The following is a 27,875-nucleotide window of genomic DNA, read 5'->3' on the forward strand; positions in this document are numbered from 1 at the left end:
AGTTTCTGCTTTATAACAAAGTGAATCAACTATACATATACATATATCCCCATATCACCTCTCTCTTGTGTCTCCCTCCCACCCTCCCTATCCCACCCCTCTAGGTGGTCACAAAGCACCAAGCTGATCTCCCTGTGCTATGCGGCTGCTTCCCACTAGCTATCTATTTTACATTTGGTAGTATATACAAGTCCATGCCACTCTCTCACTTTGTCCCAGCTTACCCTTCCTCATCCCCGTGTCCTCAAGTCTTTTCTCTACGTCTGCATCTTTATTCCTGTCCTGCCCCTAGGTTCTTCAGAGCCATTTTTTTTCTTTCAGATTCCATATATATGTGTTCGCATACAGTATTTGTTTTTCTCTTTCTGACTTACGTCACTCTGTATGACAGTCTCTAAGTCCATCCACCTCACTACAAATAAATCAATTTTGTTTCTTTTTATGGCTGAGTAATATTCCATTGTATATACGTGCCACATCTTCTTTGTCCATTCATCTGTTGATGGACACTTAGGTTGCTTCCATGTCCTGGCTATTGTAAATAGAGCTGCAATGAACATTGTGGTACATGACTCTTTTTGAATTATGGTTTTCTCAAGGCATATGCCCAGTAGTGGGATTGCTGGGTCATATGGTAGTTCTATTTTTAGTTTTTTAAGGGACCTCCATACTGTTCTCCACAGTGGCTGTACCAATTTACATTCCCACCAACAGATCAAGAGGGTTCCCTTTTCTTTACACCCTCTCCAGCATTTATTATTTGTAGATTTTTTGACGATGGCTATTCTGACTGGTGTGAGGTGACACCTCATTGTGGTTTTGATTTGCATTTCTCTAATAATTAGTGATGTTGAGCATTCTTTAATGTGTTTGTTGGCAATCTGTATATCTTCTTTGGAGAAATGTCTATTTAGGCTTTCTGCCCATTTTGGGATTGGATTGTTTGTTTTTTTGATATTGAGCTGCATGAGCTGCTTGTAAATTTTGGAGATTAATCCTTTGTCAGTTGCTTCATTTGCAAATATTTTCTCTCATTCTGAGAGTTGTCTTTTCGTCTTGTTTATGGTTTCCTTTGCCGTGCAAAAGCTTTTAAGTTTCATTAGGTCCCATTTGTTTTTGTTTTTATTTCCATTTCTCTAAGAGGTGGGTCAAAAAGGATCTTGCTGTGATTTATGTCATAGAGTGTTCTGCATATGTTTTCCTCTAAGAGTTTGAGAGTGTCTGGGCTTACATTTAGGTCTTTAATCCATTTTGAGTTTATTTTTGTGTATGGTGTTAGGGAGTGTTCTAATTTCATTCTTTTACCTGTAGCTGTCCAGTTTTCCCAGCAGCACTTATTGAAGAGGCTGTCTTTTCTCCATTGTATATTCTTGCCTCCTCTATAAAAAATAAGGTGACCATAAGTGCGTGGGTTTATCTCTGGGCTTTCTATCCTGTTCCATTGATCTATATTTCTGTATTTATGCCAGTACCATACTGTCTTGATTACTGTAGCTTTGTAGTATAGTCTGAAGTCCGGGAGCCTGATTCCTCCAGCTCCGTTTTTCTTTCTCAAGATTGCTTCGGCTATTTGGGGTCTTTTGTGTTTCCAAGCAAATTGTGAAACTTTTTGTTCTAGTTCTGTGAAAAATGCCATTGGTAGTTTGATAGGGATTGCAATGAATCTGTAGATTGCCTTGGGTAGTATAGTCATTTTCACAATGTTGACTCTTCCAATCCAAGAACATGGTATATCTCTCCATCTGTTTCTATCATCTTTAATTTCTTTCATCAGTGTCTTATAGTTTTCTGCATACAGGTCTTTTGTCTCCTTAGGTAGGTTTATTCCTAGGTATTTTTATTCTTTTTGCTGCAGTGGTAAATGGGAGTGTTTACTTAATTTCTCTTTCAGAGTTTTCATCATTAGTGTATAGGAATGCAAGAGATTTCTGTGTATTAATTTTGTATCCTGCTACTTTACCAAATTCATTGATTAGTTCTAGTAGTTTTCTGGTAGCATCTTTAGGATTCTCTATGTATAGTATCATGTCATCTGCAAACAGTGACAGCTTTACTTCTTCTTTTCCGATTTGCATTCCTTTTATTTCTTTTTCTTCTCTGATTGCTGTGGCTAAAACTTCCAAAACTATGTTGAATAATAGTGGTGAGAGTGGACAACCTTGTCTTGTTCCTGATCTTAGTGGTAATGGTTTCAGTTCTTCACCATTGAGAACGATGTTGGCTGTGGGTTTGTCATATATGGCCTTTATTATGTTGAGGTAAGTTCCCTCTATGCCTACTTTCTGGAGGTTTTTTTTTTTTTATCATCAATGGGTGTTGAATTTTGTCAAAAGCTTTTTCTGCATCTATTGAGATGATCATATGGTTTTTCTCCTTCAATTTGTTAAAATGGTGTATCATATTGATTGATTTGCGTATATTGAAGAATCCTTGCATCCCTGGGATAAATCCCACTCGATCATGGTGTATGATCCTTTTAATGTGCTGTTGGATTCTGTTTGCTAGTACTTTGTTGAGGATTTTGCATCTATGTTCATCAGTGATATTGGCCTGTAGTTTTCTTTCTTTGTGACATCTTTGTCTGGTTTTGATATCAGGGTGATTGTGGCCTTGTAGAATGAGTTTGGGAGTGTTCCTCCCTCTCCTACATTTTGGAAGAGTTTGAGAAGGATAGGTGTTAGCTCTTCTCTCAATGTTTGATAGAATTCACCTGTGAAGGCATCTGGTCCTGGGCTTTTGTTTGTTGGAAGATTTTCAATCACAGTCTCAATTTCTCACTGATACTCTTAATTTAAAAAATTCTTTGTTTTCTCTGTATTTCATTACTATTTCTTTAACTAGTCTTTTCCTCAAGTAATATAATATTACTTGAAATAACTTGCTGTTAATCCCCTCCAGCATATCTTCCATCTCAAACATTGTAGTTTTTATCTCTAGAAGCTCAATTTAGGTCTTTAGAAAATATGTTCCATGTCCACACGTTGAACATATGGGGTTTAGTTATAACTGTTTTAATGACCTTGTTGGCTATTTGTCCCATGTGTTAGTTCTGGGTTAGTTTCAATGGATTGATCATTCTCCTCATTATAGGTCATATTTTCTTGCTTCTTTGTATGTCTGGTAATATTTGATTGGATGCCAGACATTGTGAATTTTACCATGCTGAGTGTCAGGTATTTTTGTATTCCTATACATTTTCTTGAGATTTGTTCTGAGACACATTTAAGTCATTTGGAAATAGTCTGACCTTTTTGGGTTTTGCTTTAGGATTTGTTAGGTGGAAGGAGAGCAGCTTTTAGTCTAGGGCTAATTATTCCCCACTACTGAGGCAAGACCCTTGTGGATACATTTCCCCACGTCCCAGGAATTGTGAGGGTTTCCAGGTTGGCTGGCAGGAATAGGCACTACGCCCAGCTCCATGTGAATGCCGGGCACTGCTCCTTCTAACCCTCTTGGGTCATTCTTTCCCTGGCCTTGGGTAGTTTTCTCACATGCATACCCCCATCGGGAGCCTGAATTCTGAAGGGGGACCCTTCTATAGATCTTCAGTGTTCTTTCTCTGTGCCTTCCTCTCCTCTTTAATACTCTGTCTTGTGAACTCCAGCTGCCTTGGTCTTCCTGGACCCTCAGCAAAATGTCCTCAACACAGGGCATCCCTGGGGCTCTGCCTGGGTCCCCCTGCAGGCACTGTGGCTTGGAGACTCTCTAAGGATGCAAGCTAGGGCTGTCATAGTGCTCAACATTTTTGTTTCCCATCTCTCTGTTCTTTGCTGCCTAATATTCATAACACTTGAAAACGTTTTTTTTTTTTTGGGGGGGGGCAGTTGTTTTAGGTGAGAGGATAAACCCACTCTGTTACTATGTCTTGGTTGGATGCCAACATCAGAGCCTCTGCTGCCACCACCAGTCTAAGCCATCTCAACACCAGGCTCATTTTAATACCAGGACTTAAATGTTTTGCCCCAGTAAAGAGCAGATTTGAATCAGGTGTGCCCGACTCTGTGTCATCACCTCTCCACGCAGAAAAGAGTGATGGAGCTCCTTTACAATTGAAGTACTCGCATAGTCATTACCAAATCTGATTCTCTCAAGAGCCAAGTGAGATCAATAGGCGTTATTAGCCCATCTGACAGGTAGAGAGTCTGAGGCCCAATGAGTATAGTGACCTGCCCGTGGCTGCCTAAAGAATGAATGGCAGAGTCAGGATTATAACCTGGGCCTCTGTCCTCCACTCTGGGGCTGTCTTTGCTGCTTCCTCTCTCCCTGCAAGGCAGCAGGCAGGGAGCTCAGCCTTCATTCTTGCTCTGCATCTGCATCTCCCCACTGGGAAGAAGATGAGTAATCCATTCTGCTGCTAGAAAACACACTGGAAAGCAGTGCACGATGAATGTAGTCCCAGGCGGGCCCCTTGTGCTGCCTAAATGCATAGCATGGACAGTACAATCCTGTGTTTTCTGACCGTTGCCATGGTGTGTGGACAAAATGGGAGTGTGTTTACTTGGAAAATTTCAACAGTGATTCATCTTCATTTCTACTAGGACCAATTGAAGAAATGGGTAATCCTGGGGGAATAGCCATAATACTAGCGATGCTTGCTACCCATCAGGAAGTTGGTTGCTGTCATTAAGTGGCTTCTTAAAAGCTTGTAAAATAAAGCAACATCAATCACATTTGAAGAGAAGCTGGCATCAGAAAGAGATATGGAGCTCTGAAATGGATTCTTCTTAAAAGAGGGTCTCAGTTCCTTAGTTACCGGGAATTCTGCCTACACAAGTGTTCAGAAGGCCTGGCTCCTTTGGTGGCCTGTGAGCTCAGAGCAGGGTGTTGGGGGAAAGAGCACAAGCTTTGGAAGCTGAAAGGTCTGGGTTTGGCATCTTGGTAGTGACATGCACTCTCCACTACTCTTTCCACTATTAAGCCTCAGTTTCTCCATCTGTAAGATGGGCACAGGGAAGCCCATTGCAAGGTGGTCGTGATGAGGCAGCCTGGATAAAGTACCTGGTGCACAGTGCTCACTCACTTCCACCATCACACCCGTGGTCCTGAGAGTCTAAGGACAAAAAATGATGGTGCCCACTAGGGCATCTCCACTCTATGAACTGTGATGGAATGCTACCACTGACGTTAAAGAGATCTCACGACAGGAGAAGATGCTCATGGGAAGTGATGCTGAGGACAAAAGGAGAGAACAAAATCCAAGTCCAGTGAACAAATTGGACTAGAGATGATTGTCGGAACCTGCCCAACCAAAGTCTTCCTGAGAGGGCCCAGCCACCACGGGCTTGGGGCAAGCGGAGGTTATGAGGAGGTAAAACCATGTGTAAATGTGTCAGTTGGGTTAGGAAGCCTGCCAGTAGGGAGAGAGAGAAGACTGAGAGATGTGAGGACGTCACATGTGGCCTCTGAAAGGAGGGAGAGAGGAAGAGTGACAGGGAGGGAGGGGGAGTGGGGAGGAGGATACAAAACAAGAGACACGCACCGATGGAGTAAGAGAGAGCGGGTCCTTTGCTTGGGGTTTCAGATGCCACAGGCTGTCTGTGCCGTCTTTTCTCTCTATACGCCCTTTTGCAGGCTTCAGGAACCATGGCCCTTTCTTTGCTTATCCTCTGAAGGCCACCTGCTCCTTGTAACCCGAAGAGCCCTAACTAAGGCAGAAACAAACGACAAAGCACACGGAGACCAAACGGCAAGGAAAGATACCGAAAGCATAACCGTTCCTTCCTCTAAGTGGGGGTTCTATGGGTTATTTTTTCCTATTTTTTTGTTTTCCTCCCAAATCTTCTATGTTGAGCACGTATTAAGATCTCACTGGTCCACAAGACCCATGACAGCTGCTGTTGGCTCTTTTTTGTGTCTATTTGTTGGCCATGCCCCTCTCTCCATCCTTTTTGGAGGCATTGTGCCTCTGTCTGAGTGGCCCCTTCCCCTTTCCCCAGGCCTTCTAGTAATTTCCATTTCCTGAGCTGACCTTCCTTCCCCTACACCTGGGGCTTCTCATAACACCTGCTTAGGAGGAGACCTTGTTCCCTGTCTGTGTTCCTCCAAGCATGTCCCGTTCTGGACAAAATAAAAGCAGAGCGTGCCAGGGTAACTGAAGGCGGTATTTCTAAATTGTTCGAGTCCTAGGCTTTGGGGTCCAGCTGATCCCGATTCCAGGTGGTACTACTTCCCGGCTGTGTGTCCTTGGCAAGTTTCTTAACTTCTCTGTGCTCCAGTTCGATTTTCTGTGAAATGGTTTCCAATCATTTCTACCTTATTAGATTTGAGAAGCATGCCCGAGATAATGGGTAGGATGCATTTAGAAAGGTTCTGGACTCGGTTCTGATCCCTTGAAAGCGGTTCTGGACTCAGTGTTTTCCACAGAGTGATGTCTCCCATGCTGCTGTATCTCCTCTGAGAGGCGGGGAGGCCCTGCCTGTGTTCTTCCTCACTGAGGTTCTAAACGTGGCTAAGCTCAGCTACCCCTCCTACATCTGCCATCACCAAGCACCAGAGTGTCCCCATCGTCCTTTACTCTTTGGGTCATAGAAGCAGCTGTGCCAGCAGTGGGTCTGGGGTTTAACTTCAACAGCACCCTGACCACCCCAGATAGAGCACCGCCTGCCCTGGCTGGGTCTGTTCCTCCTGCTGGCTCCTTCCACATCTTTTCTTGGAGGTTTGGGGGGCTGAGTTCAGTTCAATTCAATACACATTGACTGAGGCCTTATCATGTACTGAGCACTGGGGCAGGTATGGGGACATGCACAGGAGTGTCTCAGTCCCAGAGACAGATGCGTGAAGGGAAAGACCTGGAAGTATGGTACCTGTTGCCTTTACGGTGGGGCAGGGAGATGATGTCACGCTCATAGCAGGGATGAAAACTGAGAGTGGGGACGTCCCTCGGATGCACTGTTGAGGCAGGGAAGAGGACAGCATGATTTTAGGAGCTACGGAATTAACAAGGATAGCTATCAGTCTAATCCAACCTAATCAACCCAATCCAATCTAATTCAATCTCATCCAACCCATTGGACTAATTAAACCCATTCCCTGTGGATGGAAGGCCAGCATGGTGCCAGGCTCTGTGCTCTTCAATCTTTGGGAACTGTGGACTCTGGCCCCAGGCCTGGGGGTAGGGTGGGAACACTTTTTGTTTTAAACTTCAAAACCAGACAAAAATCTTCACAAATTTTCTTTCCTAGAAGGGAAACTTCAGAGCTGCAGGCCTTTCCCTATGGCCTCTGCGTGTGCCGGGAGCAGAAGCAGGGTCCGGTGGAGGCTGTCTGCTGGGGAAGGAATTGCAGGACCAGCCTGGAGAGGAGGCTGTCCCTGGGAGTAGCAGGGAGTAGCACCCCATCCCCGGTATGTGAGCCAGTCTGTTAGATGCCGGGTCCAAACCAGAAAACATACTTGTAAATAGCTGCATTACGCACGTCTTTAAAAGTTGCACAATTAATACATGAATACACAAGTGCATTCTTGTTACAAATATTCCAGGGATCCAGAAAAAGTGGAAAATCTTAAACACTCAGTTCTGTTCTTTTCCTCTGAGCACTTGTCAGTATTTTTTAAATTCTCCAGAATTCTTCTGTGTGCTACCGTGCGCGCATACACGTGCATTTATAAATAAATAGTTTAGTTTAGTGTGGTGGCATTTTTAATACAAAGGAGTCCACACTGTATGTGTTGTTCTTCTTTTTTTCACTTATCAATATGTCTTGGAAAATTTCCCCAAGGGACCTCCAGATCTTTCTTACCCATTTTAACTGTTGCAGGGGGTTGGGGGAAACACATATGCATTTGCCCTCCTTAATTTAATCATCATTTCATTGATGAACTAAATTGTTTCTAAATTTTTACTCTCACACAGATTGAGAGCTGAGAAAAGATCTTCATCCATGCTTCTTGGGGTACATGTGTAAGTATTTCTTTATGTCAGATTCCAAGAAGGGAAACTGCTCTCCTTTGAAGGGGAGGTGTGCTTTTTTATTTGAATGGATGCTACTAAGTCCCCACCCACATCTCTAGCCTAAAAGGCCCTACCAGTTTACACTCCACTCAACAGCTGTCTTGTCTGCCCTCTCCAGAGATGGGTGTCGTCTTTTCTGGGGCCCTGCTCCCTTTCTGCTTGTTCCTTTCACAGTCTTCTTGGCTCTCCTAGAGACCTTGGCCAAATGCTATCTTCCTGTCCTTTGTCACCTAATTGTGTCAAAGGACTGGGTGTGCTATCTTAAAACATAAAACATGGGACTTCCCTGGCGATTCCCTGGTTAAGACTCCGTGCTTCCATTGCAGGGGGGATGGGTTCGACCCCTGGTCAGGGAACTAAGATCTCACATGCTGCATGGCATGGCCAAAAAATAATAATAATAAAAAGCAGATAAATCGAGGAGTGATGACTCTCATTTAGGAATGATTCTTTTGTTCCATGATAGGATATGCTACAGGGTTTGAATCAATTCATTGACCAATATTGATTCACTCTGCAATTAATTAATTGATTGATTGATTTACAGCGTTAGGGTCTGTGCTAGTTGCTCAGAGTCCTTGCCTTCAGAGAGCACGCTCGCATTGATGGAGCAAGACATGCAAATAACTTGGGTTATTCAGGTAACTTTGTATTAATAGCCAGATGGCTGTTGTTAAAATGTTTTAAATGCCCAAAGGAGATAGAGCTCAGTAGGTGAGAAACTGGAGATATTTTAGGGCTAGAGCTAACAGGTTAGCACTAAGATTTACTTGCCCACAGCTGAATGATTACAGGGGCTGTTCAGTCCATTTGTAACAACATAAACAAACGTTCGGACTTCGCCATCCCTGGAGGGCAACAGTTGTTTTCCGGAGGAAGGAGGAGGGGAGAAATAGGAAAGAGGTATCTTTTCCAGGCCCCCTTTCCCCTGCCCTTGCCAAGGGAATCTGACCGTCAGCAGGACTGTTCACATTCATTCATTCATTCTGCTTGATATTTCTACAAGATTTGTTTGTGACTATCTAGCTTTCCCAGGTGGCCAGAAAAAGCTTTCAGCCTGCATAAGGCAGTGTCCTCTACAGGTTTTGTTTTGTTTTTTTTCCCCCTATATATAAAAACAACAGGCATCGGAAACCAAGGCCACCATCAGAGTTCAGATGGTGCTCATGAATCAAAAGAGAACGTGGTACTGGGTAGCATGACCCAAGCAAAGAATGTTCTGATTTATTAACTTGTCTCCTGAGTAAGAAAAAGTAGGGGGCTTCCCTGGTGGTGCAGTGGTTAAGAATCCACCTGCCAATGCAGGGAACACGGGTTCGAGCCCTGGTCCGTGAAGATCCCACATGCTGCAGAGCAACTAAGCCCGTGCACCACATCTACTAAGCCTGCACTCTAGAGCCCGCAAGCCACAACTATTGAAGCCCACGAGCCACAACTATTGAAGCCCGCAAGCCACAACTACCGAAGCCCGTGCACCTAGAGCCCGTGCTCCGCAGCAAGAGAAGCCACTGCCGTGAGAAGCTCACGCACCGCAACGAAGAGTAGCCCCGGCTCGCCGCAACTAGAGAAAGCCCGTAGGCAGCAACGAAGACCCAACGCAGCCAAAAATAATAAATAAATAAAATAAATAAATTTATTAAAACAAAGAAAAAGAAAAAGTAGGTGAGTCAACAGACAGTAGGTCTCCTTTCCTCTGCTGGGTCTGAGGAGGAAATAAGCCACTGAGAGATGAGCAACTGGCTTCTGATGTCAGAGCTAGTGCAGAGAGGATCCAGGAGAAACTAGTTCTGCCCTGATGGATGCTGGTGAGAGTGGGTACCACAAAGTTCTGGACTGTGGACCCAGACTGGAGCTGCCATGTCAGTTAGTACCATTTCTGGCTCATCCTTTTTCTTCTCCATGCACTCAGTAAAAAGACTTTTTTTTTTTTTTTTTCAGTTCTTAGTGTTAAAGACTGTTGAATTTGGTTAAATCATCCCTGAAGGCTAAGCATAGCTGAAACGGATTGTAAATTATGGAAGTTAGCCCTCCGAGATCATTCTACAACATTCCGTCCAACCATCTTTCCATTTAAGAATTATAAGACCTAATATTTTCCCTTAAGAAGTTTACAGTATACTGGGGGCTTATTACACAGACACATATAGCTCTTAATCTGTGATTGATTGTCTGCCTCTCCTGCTAGACTGTAAGCTCTGAGAAGAACCGGGTCAGTCCTGTCCATTACTGTATCCCTCATGCCCAACACAGTGCCTAGCACATAGTAGATGCTCAATAAATGAATGAGTCAGCAGGAAATGATCAAGGAATGGGGCTGGTAGGCTCGCAGCCTGTGCGGGGCGGTGGGGGGCAGTGTGTGGATCAGCAGTGGGGCTGCTGGAGAGTAGAGGGGTTTAGTCACTGGAAAAAGTGATGGCCAGAGCCAGGATGTGGAATTTGGACTTTATTTTCTAGGTTGGGAAAGACATTAATGGGTCTTAAGCAAGAGAGTGAGATGATAAAGTAAGGTCTTTCTCTTTCATACATTCATTGAGTCATTCATTCCATTCAATATAATTATCAAGTATCTTCTATATGCAAGGCACTGTACAAAATGCTGAAATACAAAGAACAGAAATAAGATGGAGTCATATCCTCAGAGAGCTCGCCATCTGGTAGGGAGAGAGATAGGTAAACAGATGATTATCATGTGTAAATTTTATGCTAGAGATTCACACAGAATACTCCAGGGTGGCCTTATGGATGAGGGAACATTAGAGCTGAATCTCGAAGGACTCATACAAATTAGGTGAAGAAAGGGTGGGAAGGGTGTTGCTGGCAGGGAGAGAGAGGAGAGAGCATGTGATGCTTGGGAATAACTGCACACAGTTGAGGAGAGCTGGTGCTTTGCGTGGGAGGCCGGGGGAGGAGAGGAAGATGCTGCTGGAAGGTAGGCAGCAGCCGGAACAGAAAGGGCTGTGAAGAGGGTCCTGGACTTTATCCTCGAAGAAATGAGGGAGGGAGATGCTCAGATTCGTGTTGAAGCAGAGAATGGATTGGAGAGGGACAAGGTGGGCGGCAGGGAGACCAGCCAGGCAGCTGCTGTTCTTATCCAGGAGAGAGATCATGAAGGACTGAATTAAAGTAGTGTCTGGGGTGGGCGATAGTGATAGCTAGTGTTTATCGAGCACTTGCTGGATGCCAGAACTGCTCTGCGCACACGCGTTAACTCACTTAGCCTTCTAGCCGCCCTCTGGGACAGAAACCATCATTATTCCCATTCTACAGACGAGGGAATGAGGCACAGGGTCACCATCTAGGGCGTGCGTATTTGTACTCAGGCCATCTACAGGGTTGGGGGGCCGTGGCTGGGGGAGCAGTTTTGGGGTGGAGGTGTGGGGCAGGGGAAGAGGATGCGTTCAGTTGAGACTTTTGATTTGAGAAGCCCACGGGACTCCGAGGGGAGGCATTTGGCAGTACCTGGAGTCCTGGGTTGGGGGTCAGGAAAGAGATCTGGGGCTGGGGGTAGTGCTTTGAAAGTCACGGTAAAGGGTGAGCTCAATTAAGGAAATTGCAGAACGGGACAAGCGAAAGCCAGCATCCTGGGACGCCCATCGTCTCAAGGGTGAACAGAGAAGGAAGTGCTTATGAAGATAACTCAGGAGGAGCAGAAAGAGAGGTGGAAAGAAAACCAGACCAGAGTGGGGAGAAGAGGGTCTCAGGGAGGGCGTGGCCAACAGTCCACATGCTGCTGGGAAGCCAGGTGGGATGAAGTGAGGAGTGTCCTTACTGACAAAGATTGGGTTTGGCCACAGAATTTCATGGGCCACCTTGATGACAAAGAGTTCCCGTGGGATGCTAGACGTGGGCCGGGAAGGGAAAGGGAGGTGAGGAAGTAGAGAGAAGCAAGTCTAGACAACTCTTTGGAGACTCTTTTAGGGAGGGAAGGAGGAACAGAGGCTGCAAGGCAGAGAGTAGGCAAAATAGAGTGATTTTACCTCTTTCTAAGATGTAAGCATTTTTTAAAACATATTTATATATTTTTTAACATATTTACAATTTATTGTATAATTGCTTTACAATGGTTGCGTTAGTTTCTGTTTTATAACAAAGTGAATCAGCTATACCTATACACACATCCCCATATCTTAAGCATGTTTTATTTACTTTGAGATTTCCCCCAACAGAGCTGAGCACATTTGCTCATCCTAGCCAAGCAACACCTCTTTTAAGGACCCTTCTCCTTCCTGCTCTACGCCTTGTCATCACCTCCACCTCGACAAAAACAAACTCTCATTGTGTAGGAAGAAAAGGTGAAAACCTGACTCTTGGCAAAACCATCTGGGGATCTGAAGATCTTTCTCCCTTCGAGGAGGAGTGGCAACACGTGAGGAAGTAGCTAAGCTAGTAGATGCTTCATTGACTTTTATTTTCATCTATGTATGGGGAACACTATTCCCTGTTGAGCATGGAGGTATGGCCACACAGCAGGCTATCCTGCCTCCTGGTGCCTCCCCAGCGCTTTCTGGAGCAGAACTGGATGCTACCATGTTTGTGCGGCTCCAGCTTTGACATTTTGGAAGTTGCTGAAGGCATGTGGAACAAATTCTCTCCCCTGCCTTGAAAAACACAACTGGGCAAGCCTCCATTTCTAACGGGGCCCGTGAAGCATATTAAAGACCATGGATCTAGCTGTCAGATTGACAAATGAGTCTTTTCTTCTGAAAGGCACTTAGGAAGTTGTATCTGGAGGAGCTGTCAAAAGCATTTGGGGGCACCCCACCCAACATCTGGGCCTTTTTAATTTGGGGGTAGAGGTGGGTATACTGCTTCTCGTCGTGAGCCATGGTGGGATTCCCTCCAAATGTTGGAGATGCGGCCAACCTACGCTGACAGTAAAGGCTTAGGCTTCTGTAGGAGCCGACCGTGCCCACACGGCCTGCCAGTGACCTAACTGGGGCTGGCGGGACACAAACATTTGTGTTTGCCTTGTGTATCTACAGCCCCAAAGAGTCTAGCAAGCAGCTGATTGATGCAGGGTGTGGTGTGACCGTGGGCATTCTCATGGTACTCTGCATACAGCCCAAGTGAGGAACCAACACACAGTCCAGGTTGCGGAATCAGAACCCTTCTCATTCCCAATGGCTCCAGACTGGTAGTAGAAGGGCTTCTTGGTGAGAACGGGGTATATCTGGGCAGTGATTAGCAACTCTGGTTCCCCAAGGCATTTCTGAGACCCTCGAATATAAACGCAGGGCCGTGTTTCCCCAAAAACTTTCTGAACAATGAGGCTGGTGGCCAACCGACTGCCCAGGGTCTGCAGATTCATTCTCAGTCCCGCCAAGAAGTATGGGCAGGGCGGTTGAATAAAGATTTGATGGACACATTGGATAAACATTTAGAAATCAAGACTCACCGCCAGGCTCTTTGAGGAGGAAGTGGGAGATGATGAAAATTCTCTTATATCAAATCATGACAGGAAGTCCCATCAGGATTAGCAGTCGCCTTCAGTTAGGGGCAAAGAATCTGACTGGCGACATCAACGTAGAAGATACTGTGCTCTTACTACATGAATGTCCTAGATTTTCTCTTTCACATATATTCGCTCACTCATATAATTCTCCCCACGGTCCAGAGTTCGGTGAGGACCTTCCCATCTGTTCCATCCACTCTCATGCACACAGATGGCTTCCAGATCTCTGTCTCCAGCCCTGACCTCTTTCATGAGCTTTTGCTTTGATTAGGATCTCTAAGTGTGCAGCCAGAAATGATACAGATACCATCACCCATCACAGGCTGGCTCCACAGTCTCAGGGAGAAGCAGGGCCCCCAGGGCAGATTTTAAAGGGAGTTTTGGCAGGCGGGGGCGGGGGAAGGCAGGGAGAGCACTGGAGCACAGCATCTGAGTGGTCTTTGGGCCCAGAGTGCAGATCTGAGTGTTAGTATGTAGTTCATTCTTTCAATCCTGCGCATTTACTGAGCTCATATCTAAGCAAGGCACGGGGGATAGAGAATCCGAGAGACACCATCCTTGCTCTCAGGGAGCTCCCAGCCTAACTGAGTCAAGGGCTGATGGGGGCTAAGGAAGACAGTTTGTAAGAGGAAGGCATAGGGGCAGTGATGCACAAGGGGAGGTAAATTCTGCAAGGAGAGTTTTACATCTCTTAGGAGTGGGATAAAATTGCTGAGAAACCTGCTTGATTCTGTGAGCGCTCCAAGGCGGGACCAGGTCTCCCTCATCTTCATCTTCCCAGCAAAGCAGGTGCTCAGTGAATATTTGCTGAAGGAATGAATGAATGTATAAGGTGTTATATGGAGCGACTAACTGCTCCTTGGGGGGGTGGCAGGACAGGACGGGGAAGGTCTTCTTAGAGGCTGTGCTCTTTGAGCAGTAGCTAGAAATAGGACTAGGCCTTTGCCAGGTAGGTAAGACCAGGAAGGGATGCTGTGCAGAAGGAACAGTGGGGGCAAATGCACAGAGGCAGGCATCAGAGAGCATGGTGTATTTGGTGGATGGTTCTCTGACACTGGGATGCAGGGGACAGGTTGGTCAACCATGGGCAGTTGATGAGGCTGGAGAGATGGGCAGGGGCCGGGCTGAACAGGACCTCGGACGCCATTCTAAGAGGTTGGGCTTTTGTGAATTACAGGAAGCCCAGGAATTTAAGGGTTTTAAGTAGGGCAGCCATGTGGCCGCCATGTGTGTGGCCTGGGGAAGGGGCACGACCAAGGAGCACGGCCAGAGCCTCTCTTCTAAAGTTTTAGGGTGGCTACATACCCCAACCCCTGCTTCTCACTAGTAGGAACCCAGATTCTGCCTCTCAGACCAGGGGAGGGGGGTTTATCTCACATGTCCTTGCCACCATGGACCTTAACAGCACCCCACGCCAGCTGGCACGAAGGAGGGAGTCTGCAGGTGGCAGAGCAGGTGCAAAACTGCTATCGCCCAAACTTCCAGGTGGCTCCCGTGTGCCTGAGTGACCCCCAGGCTGCTAACGCTGGAGGCCCTTCGAGGTCATCTAACCCAGCCCTTCCATTCTACGGATGGGAACACTGAGGCCCAGGGACGGAGGCAACCTGTCCAAGTTCTCATGGCGCAGTCAGGACTAGAATCCAGGCCTGTGGGCTCCCTCCCCAGATGGATCTGTGCTCATAGCCGAGCCCTGCAGTCCCCTTAGCTCGGCGGGACCTGAAGCAAGTGACTTGGCAGTTTTGTCATCTGGAACGCGGCATAACAATGTCCCCCTTTTGGGGTTTTTGTGGGGAATAAATGAAATAATGCAGGTCAAGTGTCTCTGCAGCTTAATGCCTGGCGGGGAGTGTGCGCTCAGGTAGGAGGAACTGTTCTCTCCCTCCGTGTCCTGTTTCTGCTCTCAGCGTGTTATCCCACTGCCTGTCTCTGGTGCTGGGGGTCCTGGGATGGTGCAGGGGCTCCTGCAGCAGCTGAGCCAGGGGGGCACTTCTCAGATTGTCCAAGGAAGGCAGGGGCATACCTTGGCTTATTTGGGTTTAGGGCAAATACAGATGTAAAAAAGCAATCTTTGGTCTGGGTTACAGCCCAATGGTGTGTTCTTTTGGATGACAAAGTAAAGTGAAAAATGTTGAGAGAAGTGCGTGTGTAATTTTGCACGGGTGGGATGACTTTACCAGGCAAAAGGACTTTCCCGTTTACAAAGGGATTCACTGGCAGGAGGCCTGTAAGTTACCCGTTCCGCTCAGGGCTTTCACTCAGGAGTCAATTTCCCTAGCATGATTCACACCAAGTTTCTAGGAAAGGGCCTTCTGCCCCCCAAATAGTCTTGTCATCTCTGGCCTTCTTTCAAGATTCCCTTGAGCTTTGAGCTGAAGCAGCAGAATCTTGGAATGGGAACAGTGTAGCCGCTATAGGTTGTAAGACCACGGTGATTTTATGTGCCATCGAGAAAGAAAAAACATCGCCAGTTGTAACGGACGTGCAACAAGCCCCAATTTCAGAAATGTTAAAATGTGAAAAAAATATGCATCTTAGAATCAATGTTTGAGGACCAGGGTCGGCTGGATAGGTTAGTACTAATGGCAGAGTTGAGAATATACCAATGGGGGCCAATCCCCAAATCATACTTGGCTTAAGATTATTTAACGGTTATTTTTCCTATGTGAAAGAAACCACTAATACGTAGGTTCCCTGAGGACAGACACTGGGTCTGTTTCGCTCACCAGCGTATCCCTATCACTTCACCCATAGTAGGTGTTCAACAAATATTTGCTCAACAAGTAAATAAAACAAAGCCGCATTATAAGACGTGGCAAAACCAGACAAGAAAACAAATCATTCAGAATTCCCCCACTGTGGGTATTTTGCCTTATTTCCTTCCAGTCTTATTTCCTATGAATGTGCTCTTTTATATACGTGTAAACACAATGTATTATTAGATTTAGCTCCAGGATGTGTCTTTGTATTTCTCTATTAATATGAATGAAGTGATGAAATGAGATGGTGTGGAAATGCTTTGAAGACTGTAAAATGTTTAACCAAATATCTTATTATTACTTATAATAACCATAGCAACGCTAATACGAATGAGGCTGATTTTCTGAAAATATACTTCAAAGCCAACAATGAATTTGTCCTCTGAAGCTGGGAATATGTTCTGTCCCTGACCGCCACGGGGAGTCCCTCTGTTTCATGTTGGGAAGAGAAAGAGACTTAAGGGTTTGAGAAGTTATCAGCTCCAGATTCACACCAGGCCCAGAAATTTCTCTGGTGTCAGTAAGGGGCGTCAGTGTGGAGTGGGGAGGACAGAGCACATCTCTCAGGCCAGTGACACAGGAGCCTACAGAGAGCTTCCTTCTTTCCAACCTTCGCTAGCGGTGAGATGGAGTTTACCCTGTGGGTTTCAAGGAAGGCTGTTCACTTCCTCTGCATGGTAATAGCAATGTGGACACCAGAGAGGTGTCAGTACAGGTAAGTCATGCAGGATCAGAGTGGTGGTTACTTTCAACAAAACACAAAATCAGATTCGCGTCGGAAAACTAGCCCCAAATTCACCATTAGATAGGCAAAGAATTCATGGACACACTTATTAGTCTAACCCATGCCTGGTTCTTCGAAGGGAGGTAGATTGACTCACATCACACACAAAAGGCAGGACTAGCCAGGCTCCTCTGTGCCCTATTCTCCATGAGGCCTCAACCTTGGCCTACAAAGACTTGGAAAAACACTAACATAGTTTCCTTCTTTCTTTCCTTTTCTTCCTTCCTTCCTTCCTTCTTTCTTTCTTGTCATTAGCCCTTCATTTTCATTGAAATGGATAGTTTAGATGAAGAACAGAACTAGAATAGTGTTAACAATCGACTTCTGAAAAATCACATTTGTATAAAGGAAATACAAAAGGCCAGCAGAAATCCAGAAAAGGTGCAGCTCGTATTACTGCACTTGGATGAAGGATACTGTTCAGGGTAGCGTAACACTACTTAGGCCACACAAGCCCAGGAGCAGGAGACAAACAGAGGGCAGAACTCCAGGTAGTATTTATTCTGGATTCTCCAGTGAGCTCAAGGATATTTCGTATTTTTGAAACATTCAGCTAAAGCTCTTTACGAAAATGACCGTGTCTTCAACACGTTTTTACACTAATGTAGTTTCTCACAGCTCGAAGGCAAATCCCTGGGGTGACCCTAGCCCCCTTAAAGTCCCCGCCTAAGAACTCAAGACTGCCAAAAGAACTTACTGTTTGTTTGTTCCTGCCAAGACCAAAAGGTAGGGCCCCTGTCTCCCTGTCTCTACAGGAGGAGAGAAGCCTGTGATGGGGTCCTATTAACAAACTTGGATGGGTTCCACACGCACTGACCCCCACCCCCTGACTTCCAGCTTTTTGTAATGCTTCATTTCCCTGACTCTGCTCAGACACCCTCTCTCCCCCCAACCCTCCCCCTCATTTTCCCTTTAAAACGCCAAGTGCCTTCTTCTGCACAAATCAAAGTTGAGTTCAGTCCAGGCTGAACCCTCTTCCCTACTGCAATAGTGTATTACTGATTAAATCTGTCCTTGCTGCTTTGTTTATCTGACAGTACTCGAAGGAGGGCTTGCTGCTACACCCAGGCTAATAGCTTGGGCTCCCGGCTCTCCGCACACCTTGACCTGCTAGTCTGTGTTCACGCTTCCTGATTCAAATCCTCAGCCTTGAACTTGGCTCTGTGCTGTCTGCTTCATGCCCTCCCTCTTTGTCCTCTAGGAAGAAGTTTTCTGGTCGTTCCACCAGGCTCCCACCTTGCACGCTCTTGAATACTCCACTTCTGCCTACACTGCCTGCCTCTATCTCTGAGCCGCTTAGTTGCCGGGCCAACCTCCCAGCCTTCTCTACCCCAGTCTCAGAGCCACCATCCCACCTGCTACATGTTGCAGTGGAGGCTGATCTTGATATTTAGCAACTGCCCAGGCATTAAGTACAGGGAATAGTGCGTGAGGCCTGCGCCATCAACGTTTTCCCAGCTCGCTTAGAGAGTTAAAACCAGTTTCCGATACAGAAGATCGCTTTATAAAATGGCTAAGGAATCAGTGATCAGTACTGGATGAGAGATGATTTGGGCCAAATTGTAAAAACAAGCGGAGCTCCTAAGTGACGTGTGCATCTCTTTGCTGACTGCTGCTCCCGTTCTCCGGGGTCTCCTTTCCTCACACCCTAGAGCTGGGCTCCCTGTCACTCATTCACCTCATGCTTTGCTCCAGGCCTCCCAGGGCACGTTGTCTTGGGTGACCTGGTTTAGGACTCCCTCAGAGTCGTAGGCTCTCCAGCTTTTATTCTAGGCAAACCAGGAGATCAGAGAAAAAAAGCATCCCCATGTCTCTCTGCAGTCCTGTTTGGAGGCTTCCTCCCCACTGAGAATTTACAAAGGTCTCCCTTCTGAGGTGTGGAAGCCATGTCACATCTGTGCCAATCCTCACTCCGCGGACGCACAGAGTTGATGCAGAAGTTCCGGCTGGCTGGGAGGGTCCCTCCTCTGGTGCTAAATCAGAGAGCAGACAGGAACCCATGAAGAGGCTTCCCTCCACTTCAACTCTGTTACAAGAGAGTGATGCTCTATCCCTGTTCCTTTGTGCAGGCCACTTGGCTTTGTATTACCACAGTGATGAAACACACCAAACCCTGATGAGCAATTTCCCTCAGCATCCACTGGACTCCCACCCGACCCGCACAAAGATTTTTTTCCCAGAATGTTTTGGGGAAAAAAAACCCCAACCAGTTGAGTGAAAAAGCAAATAAGCTGGGTTTCCCTCATGCCCAATTGCAGAAACCGACAGGCGGTACAGGAGAATTGGATTACAGAGGTTAGCCTGATACATTTCTCCAATTTCAGGGTGAGTCTCTTTACTGAGCCCAGCCCTGCTCCAGCCTCCTGGGTGGATTCAGAGCCTTCCAGGAGTGGGAATCCCATTTCTCCTCCTCACGTGGCGGGTGGCCGGGAGAGACCAAGGACCGCTGATCCGGAGAGCCCTGGGGACTTACCCTCTGCTCCTGTGTGGCCACGAAAGTCTGGAACCCTGGTGCCACCCCAAAGCCTAGCTCTTGGATGAAAGGCGGCTCAGACTGACTGTGGATCTGAACCTTCACGCCTGCTTCAAACGTCGTTTCCTCTGAAAGAACAAAGATGGACAGAGCCATGGGTCAATGATAACAGATGCTCACGGAGTCCTGGGACTGAAAAGCTCAAAAGGATGCTGGAAAGGCCCCACGGTAGGCAGAATCATGGTCCCCCAGAGATGTGCACATCCTCGCCCCTGGAAACTGTGGCTGTGTTGCCTTACATTGGTGAAAGGGATGCTGCAGATGTAACTAAGGATCTTGAGGTGGGGAGATTGTCCTTGGTCATCCAGGTGGCCCAATGTGATCACAAGGGTCCTTACAAGAGGGAAGCGGGAGGATCAGAGTCAGAGAGATGTGGAAAAATCTATGCTGCTGGCTTTGAAGATGGAGGAAGGATCCATAAGCCCAGGGATGCAGGCAGCTTCCAGAAGCTAGAAAAGGCAAGGGAATGGATTTCCCCTAGAGCCTCTAGAAGGAATGCAGCCCTGCTGACACCTTAAAATACATTTTGACTTCTGGCTTCCAGAGCTGTAAGATAATAAATTCATGTGTTTGATGCCTCTAAGGTTGTGGCAATCTGTTAGAGTAGCGATCAGAAACGAATTCAGGTCAGCTAGGCCAACCAACTTTTTGCTTCAATCTGCAAAACTACAGAATGGGATTATGAAGTGAGTTAAGCACCTATTCTCTTTATTTACTAACTTCTCTACTGGGCCATGTGCTGAGGCGAGGAGATCAGGAGAAGGAAAACACGATGATACAGCAGTTGAAATAAAAATACGGGGCCACGGGGCTTCCCTGGTGGCACAGCGGTTGAGAGTCCGCCTGCCGATGCAGGGGACACGGGTTCGTGCCCCGGTCAGGGAAGATCCCACATGCTGCGGAGCGGCTGGGCCCGTAAGCCATGGCCGCTGAGCCGGCGCGTCGGAGCCTGTGCTCCGCAACGGGAGAGGCCACAACAGTGAGAGGCCCGCGTACCGCAAAAACAAACAAAAACAAAAAAACCACGGGGCTTTCCTGTAAGCCCCTTGGAGCTGCAGGAGATGGAAACTAGAAGAGAAGCTTCTCCCCTTTTGTTCTTTGGCAGGAGAAACGGCCCTCGGCCAGTGAGTGGGGGAGGGACAGCAGAAAGGGATGGGATGGCAGAGCCTGGCTCATCCTATATGTTGGTGCTCATAATTGGCAGGAAGTGCACCTATGGGATCTATCAGCCTTTCCTGGGTCTCCTTCTCTTATTTCTTTGCAAACAGCTTGAAGCATGAGTTTTTCCAAAATGCAAATCTGAGTCACTTATAAGGAGCCCAATCTCCTCTCACCTGCCCCCGTTCCAGCCTTGCTCTGGGCAGCCCTCTGCTTCGTGGCACTATGTGTTCCAACCCCCCAGGGCCGCCAGATTGGTTGTTACTGATCCCTGCTCTACACGGAGCACATGCATCTCCTTCTGCCTGGAATGTCTGTCTGTCTTTATTTATTTATTTATTTTTGCGGTACACGGGCTTCTCACTATCGCGGCCTCTCCTGTTGCGGAGCACAGGCTCCGGACGCGCAGGCTCAGCGGCCATGGCTCACGGGCCCAGCCGCTCTGCGGCATGTGGGATCTTCCGGGACCGGGGCACGAACCTGTGTCCCCGGCATCGGCAGGCGGACTCTCAACCACTGCGCCACCAGGGAAGCCCCTGGAATGTCTTTTGCTTGGTCCACCTGACCATCTCCCTTCTCATCACTGAAGATTCAGCCCCCAGCCCCAGCACAGAGCCACTCCTTCTCCTGCCTGGTTGTGTCTTTCACATACGCCTGGTAAAGCCTCTGCCACACCACGTCACAATCCTTTATCTCACTGTCTTTTCCACAAGGCTGAGCATCGTTGAGGCCAAGTTCAGGGCTTTCTCTCTGGATCTCAAAGGCCCTGCACACGGCTGGGCATCTTGCAGGCACCCAGGGAACGCCTGTTGCATGAACGAGTGAGAGACTTGTGACTCCAACCTCTACTTCTTATTCATGGGCAAGGCCAACCTAGAAATCACATCAAGGAGTATTCTGAAACTAGAGAATAGGGAGAGGATGGGTAAATGCAGAAATCAGGGAGGATAAGAGGGGATGGAGGTCAGAGGTCAAGGAGGGGGAGTGTGTCAGCCCCAGGGCCATAGCGTAGGGAGAGCCTGGGGAAACGCTCTAAAGCTGGCACAGAAGAGAAAGGCAAGGAAGGAAGGGCCGGAGCCAGGCAGTGAATGCGCAGGACCCAGGGCAGCCTGGGGGCCTGTGACCGAGGCAGGGCGAGGCGTCCAGAGCTGGGTGAGAATTCCAAGGTCGGGGGCACAGGCCAAGGGTGAGTAGGCAGACAGGGACCAGAGGAAGAATAGGCAGGGCTCTCACAATCTAGACGAGGAATCCAGTGGCTGAAGTGAGGTTCAGGCAAAAGAGAGCCTCAGCCGGGAATCCTTTCATACACATCTCCGTGGAGCAGTAGAGAATTCCGTGAAACCCACGAACACCTCCCCCTTTCCTCTAGCAGCAGAGTCAAGTCTTCCGCCATCTCTTTGCCCAGATGGCTCTGTGCAAACCCTTGCCCCTACGTCCCTGCGTGCCTGTGGATTTGTGTCCATCTCTCCCATGGATGGCAGATGCCTCAGGAGACGAGAGTGCTTCTTGCTCAGTCCGGTGCCCATTGCCCAGCCTGGGGCTTGGCCCACAGGTACATCAGGGAGGGGGCCGAGGGACAGGGAGGATGGGGGAGATGAAGAAGGCTGAGTGGCCAGCTTTCAGTGGCTGTGTGTTCTAAGGTCTGCCCAAGAGAGGGGTTGAGGAGAGGCCAAGGAGCCCAAAGAACAGGCTTTGATGGGGGAGAAGTGAACACACAGTGATACTGGGATACAGGGATGTCCATGCTTGGATGAAAGAAAAGCACATTAAGTGAGCTGTAGCGGGTGGGAGAGGAGAGATGCCAAAACGTGTTTTCCAGAGCTAGTGAAGCTGTGTGCCTGCGATATAAGGGAGCTCAAGAAATCTTAGAGCCAGTAGGACAGGTACCTGTGGTTACAGGTACCTGTGGTTACAGGGAGAAATGAGAAACGAGGCCTTGGTGTCAGAAGTGCTGTGAGTAATGGGCAAAGAGGACAGCCAGGCATGCCTGTGTCAGTGAGAGCCCCCCAAGGCTACTCAGACTGGGTTGGGGTTCAGATGGGGAGTTTATTCAAGAAGCAGCAGGGGCTGGAGCAGAGTAAATTCCTAAAGTATTCTCATATCATTACAAACACGGATGGGCATGCAAGCTGATGGGCAGAGTCAGAAGAGACACGAATAAGGTTTCTGCCCTCTTCAGGATAATGCTGTCTAGAGGAACCTTCTACCAAGATGGAATGTTCTATAGTCTTTGCTATCTAACCTGGTACTCTCAGCCCCATGAAATGTGACTCTTGCAGGTGAGGAACTGAATTTATAATTTAATTAATTAATGCCCCCCAACTTTACTGACGCATGATTGACAAATAAAATTGTATGGTATTTAAAGTGCACAGTGGGACGATTTGATGTAGGTATACATTGTGAAAGGATTCCCCCTATCAGGTTAATTAACATATCCATCACTTCACATATTACCTTTCTGGCCTGCTTTATTTATCTATTTTTTTAGCCAATTGAATTTTAATTAATTAAACTTAAAGTTAAGTAGCCACATGTGGCTGGTGACCACCTTACTGGGCAGTGCAGTTGTAGAATGTCACCTGTGAGCAGATCCCAGCCCTCTCGGAGCAGTAGGGGTGACAAGGGCTTGAGCACCCCGCTTTCCTATGCAGGTGCCCCTGTGGGGTCTCTTGTCCAGAAGCAGGAGATCTGGGTGGGGTTCTGAGCAGTAGAGCTGTGCCTATTTGTAGTCAGCCCATGATTGTAGTCCCAGATCCTCCCTGATCCTGCTTCTCCCAAAGCGCCACTTATTCTCTCATCTCCAGGTTCCTCTTCCTTCACAGAACTGCCCCCAGCTCCCCTCTATGGAGTAATTCTCCAGTTTGATAGTGAATAACAGCCTCCCTCCAGTCCCTGCCCTGTACCCACCCTCGGCTCCTGCCTTTCCTGGACACGGCACACTATCAGTGCAAATACGAAGACACACTTTAAGAAATGAAGCATAGGCCGTTAGAGCCAAAGGCTCCGCCCACGTACCTCCAACGGTCTCAGACTAGAATGCACGTTGAAATCACATAGGAGCTCTGCTCTCCCTAGAAATTCTGATTCTGTCCCTCTGGGGTGAAGCCCAGGAAACTTGCATGCCCGGGGATTCTGATACAAATTATCTGAGGCCAAACACATTTGGGCAGCAGCGATCTAGTCCAGAGAGGGGAATTGACTTGCCCAAGGTCACACAGCAATTCAAGAGCAGAGCAGGGGCCAAGAGCCAGGTCTTCTGACTTGCAATTCGTCACTCTTCCTCCCCCACTAGGGGTGTGGTTTATTTCACATGAGCAGATGTCCTGGTTCATAGCCCTGGGGTTCTGAGTGGATGCTGGAGAAAGGGAGTATCTCTTTCATTGTCATTTCCCCTAAAGCCCCTAGCATGGTGCCTGGAACAGAGCAGAGCTCAATAACTACTTGTTGAATGAAACAAACTGAGTGAGGGGGTGTCCTCTGCTGAGCTGACTGTTCCTCACCCTTTGACCAGCTGTGAGTCTGCCAGGGTCTGGCTGGACCCTAGGAAACACCAGCACCGCATGTCACCCAGTGACGGGCTTGCTCCCATGTTGCACAAGGCAGAAGGTCTCATTCACCGACATGCAGCTGGGCTGCACAGAAAACAACAGCAACAGCAGCAACAATAACAATAACAAGAACTCGGGCCACCCATACACTGTTTGGGTTCAAACTGAAAATGTGGGGCACCTCGTTAAAAATATATTGAGAAACTCAAGACAGCAGTGGTAAAGCATTAAACCAAGAGTGTGACCCTCCTGAGCCTGCGTGACTGCAGTGGTCACACAACCGGGAAGCCAGCCCTGATGACAACCCCCGTTGGAGCCGGACAGAATTGTTCACATCTTCCAATTCCTCTCACCACCAAAAGATTCAACACTGAGCTGCTTCAAAGAGTGCAGGCCCCCAGTGCAGTGAAGGATTTGTTTACATATCATGAACAGCGGGATTCAAAGCCCCAGAGAGAGAGCACAGAGAAAGGGGAAGTTACTACATACACACACAGCATTAGGAGCCCTTGTTAATTGGGACCAAGCTGAAACCCTGAGGGCGTAACATGAAAGATGATGTTGAAGCAGGAGGAGGGCGGTAAAGAGACTTCAACTTGCAGAAGCCAGAGTCTCCTTTTTAGGAGCAGGGCCACGGCCGGCACCAGGTGAAGTCTACCTGTGGAGAATTTTCTGTGCCTGCAAAAAGGATTGGGAAGCTCTGCTGGGCGGGGGAGTCGGCGGGGGAGCCAGGGGCAGAATGCATAATGGGGCAGGGAAAGTACATCACAATAAAAGCTTACATTTTTAATCTTTGCAAATTACAGGAAGCTCGCAGAGGCAATAAACACTGAAGAGGAGGCAAAGAAGCAACTCTGAAATCCTGGAGGAATTTTCTAGGCTAAGGCAGGGATGTGCTGGTACAAAGCAATCTTGGGTTGGAGGAAACTGTCTTTGTAACAGTGGCTGGGATAGCTAGCTTGAGAGGAGAGGGTGAGATGCGTCTCAGTGCAGGATGGCTCTGTTTGTCCCCTACCCATCCTCTCCACTCTTTTCTCTGCCCTGGGAGCTGAACTTGTATGAAGTGTACTGTTGGGCTCCCTTGCCCTCTAGCTGCTGGTTGGCTTCAGCCAATGGTGGGCCCAGGTAGGAAACTGGGGGAGAGCGGAGAGTCAGGCTGGGATATTCAGCCTCTCAATTCTATTTGCTGGGTGCCTGTGCGTTAGCTGTGTGCCACCTTGGAAGGGCACGACTCCGGCTTGGGGCCTGGAGGGAGCGCTCCATTCTGATATGGGCTCTTTCTCCCTTTCCCAGGCATGGCAATGGCTCTCTCTGCTACCAGGCTCAGTATACTGCCCCATCAGTACTGCCTTCCCTAAGCCTTGCCCGCACCACCTTTGTGACTAGCCCTTCACTAATCGTTCCCTGTATTACCCCGTCTGCGGGTGCTGTTGATTTCTTGCTTGGATCCTGATGGCAGAGTCCCCAGAGGGCATCTACTACCTTACCTCTGAGAGGCAGTAGGAGGCCTCTCTGCCTCACTGTCCATGGAAGGGCAGCCGTTGGTTGGAGCCTCTTGGGAATGGGGACCTCACTACCTGCACTGAGTTTCCAGAGTTCATCCTTGCACTGAGTTGACAACTGCCTGCTTTTAGATTTTACTTGTTTCTAGCTCTACCCCTTCTTCCAGGATCTGAAGATATGGCCACCGGAGCCTTCTTATTTTCATGCGAACCTTCCCCAGCAGAGCTGACCCCACTGCACCTTCATCTCTGAAGGCCTCACTAGCTGAGGCGCACTCAGGGATGTACATGGCCTGCCCAGGCTTCTGTGCGGAGGGGCCCGGGACCCTCTGCCCCCCTCCCCCCAGGGAGAGCCAATTGCCCTGCATGGCTTATGGAGCTCCGGGGCTCCCAACCTCCCACACTGGGGCCAGGGTGGGCGGGGCTTATGCCCAGAGACGTTGAGCACCCCCTTTCTCAAAGGATGTGAACCAGGCATTCTGAGTCAGTGGACGTGTCGGCCCCTTGTACTCGGGGGGTCAGACCAGAGAGCGCCTAGGACAGTGGGTTAGACGCTTGGGGCTCTGGGGTCAGGCAGGGTGAGGTCACTTCCAGCTCTGTGACCTTTGCCAAGTTATTCATCTCTCGGAGACCTCATTTTTCTGCCAAACATGCAGAATGGGTTTGAACATGCTAATGGATGAAGCCTGCGTTCTCTCATCTCAGAGATCGAGGGAAAGCTCACTGAATGTCTGACAGTGACAATGACAGGGACCACGGTCCTAGCCCTTGAGAGCCCTGGCATTTCTACCAGGCTGACTACAAATGCAGTGTGGGTGGCCCATGAGAGGTGCCATCATGGTCCCTCATGCTCCCCTGGCTTGCACAGAGAAATCCATGGCATGAATCCAAGGATGGCCCCAGGTGGGGCCCTGGAAAGAAGAACAGGGAAGTATATAAAAGAAAACATTGGCTCTGAGATCACAGAGAGCTGGGTTTGACTCCCAGCCCTACCCCTTAATAGCTGTGTGACCTCAGGCAAGTCATATGCCTCTCTGAGCCTTGCAAAGGATGGCTGATCTCTCAGGTTACTTTTAGCTCTAAAATTCTATGAGCTGGGGATCACGCACAAGTCTCACAACCTCACTGCATCTCATTTTAATTTCCTGAAAAACAGATTAAAAAATTAGACGTGGCCGTTCAGCACTTACAATCAAGTCAGAAAAGGTTGATTTTCTAAAGACAGCACAAAGAATCCACAAATTGCTGTCTAAAAATGGACGAGGCATCTCTTGTCCTCCCCTCTGCCCTGCTCCACACAGACAGGCCCAGTTAAGCAGCATCCTAGGTGAGAAAACCCGAACCCAGCACGGAGATGGCAACCCTCACACTTGATTGCTCCTGGGTGCCATTCTGAGGTGAGCTGGGCTTCTGGAGGAAGAAAGATCAACGCTGTGTCCCCTGCTGGATGGGATGCAATTATATCTGTTCAGGGCGACAGCCTGAGGTAGCAAAGTGTTCTCACCAATGGCTCGTGACCCAGGAGATGTTCTCAAGCGGCCACAAAAGTTGGGTGAAGGCTGCAAATCCCAGCCCCCTCTGGCAGAGCCTCAAACACACTAGCATTTTAAAGACCCTATAACCTGTTACCCTCTGTTGAACCGAGTGTTATCCAAAGCAACCTTTTTTTCCTTTTCTTTTTCTTCATTTTTAAGGAACACTAGCTCTTGGCAGAAAGAACCAAGGACCAAATCAGAAGCTATGGAATCCTGTCCTAGTTCCAGTACTTAAACATGAGATGGTAGGAAAGTCACTCAGCATCTCGGAGACTTGCTTTACCGCATCTGTTAAGCGGGTTCATCTGTTCAATGATTAGCAGTGCCCTGTCTACATCACAAGAGTGTGTGAGGATCAAAGGACAGTATGCAGGCGATGTGCCTTCTATACTGGAGAGTAATGTGCCCATGCTGGCGCAGGAGATAGTTAACGTTAGGTCTTGGTTACGCAACAGGGAAGTGTGGTCACACTAAATGCACTTCTGTGAAACAAAACGTTTACAAAACCTACATTAGTGAAGGCACTGAGTGTGGAGTTGGGTCTAGGCTCATTACACAAAGATTTATTCCAAGGATCCTTTAAATAATGAGTTTCCCTAGTTCATTCAGGCTCAGAGATGATAAATTACTTGCTAAGAGAGCTGATAAGTCTGGGT

At 47.9% G+C, this 27,875-nt stretch overlaps 1 protein-coding gene across 2 annotated transcripts in view; it reads right to left on the reverse strand.

Moving 5' to 3' along the window:
* Nucleotides 1-27,875, reverse strand: part of ASIC2 (acid sensing ion channel subunit 2) — a 1,009,846-nt gene that overhangs the window by 41,382 nt on the left and 940,589 nt on the right. For both annotated transcript variants that reach the window (XM_032617572.1, XM_032617571.1), the window contains exon 3: nucleotides 19,414-19,541. In XM_032617572.1, coding sequence (XP_032473463.1) covers nucleotides 19,414-19,541 — 128 coding nt within the window. The remainder of the gene's footprint in view (nucleotides 1-19,413; nucleotides 19,542-27,875) is intronic.

This window comes from Phocoena sinus, chromosome 20 (assembly GCF_008692025.1).
Source record: "Phocoena sinus isolate mPhoSin1 chromosome 20, mPhoSin1.pri, whole genome shotgun sequence".
Taxonomy (NCBI): Eukaryota; Metazoa; Chordata; class Mammalia; order Artiodactyla; family Phocoenidae; genus Phocoena; species Phocoena sinus.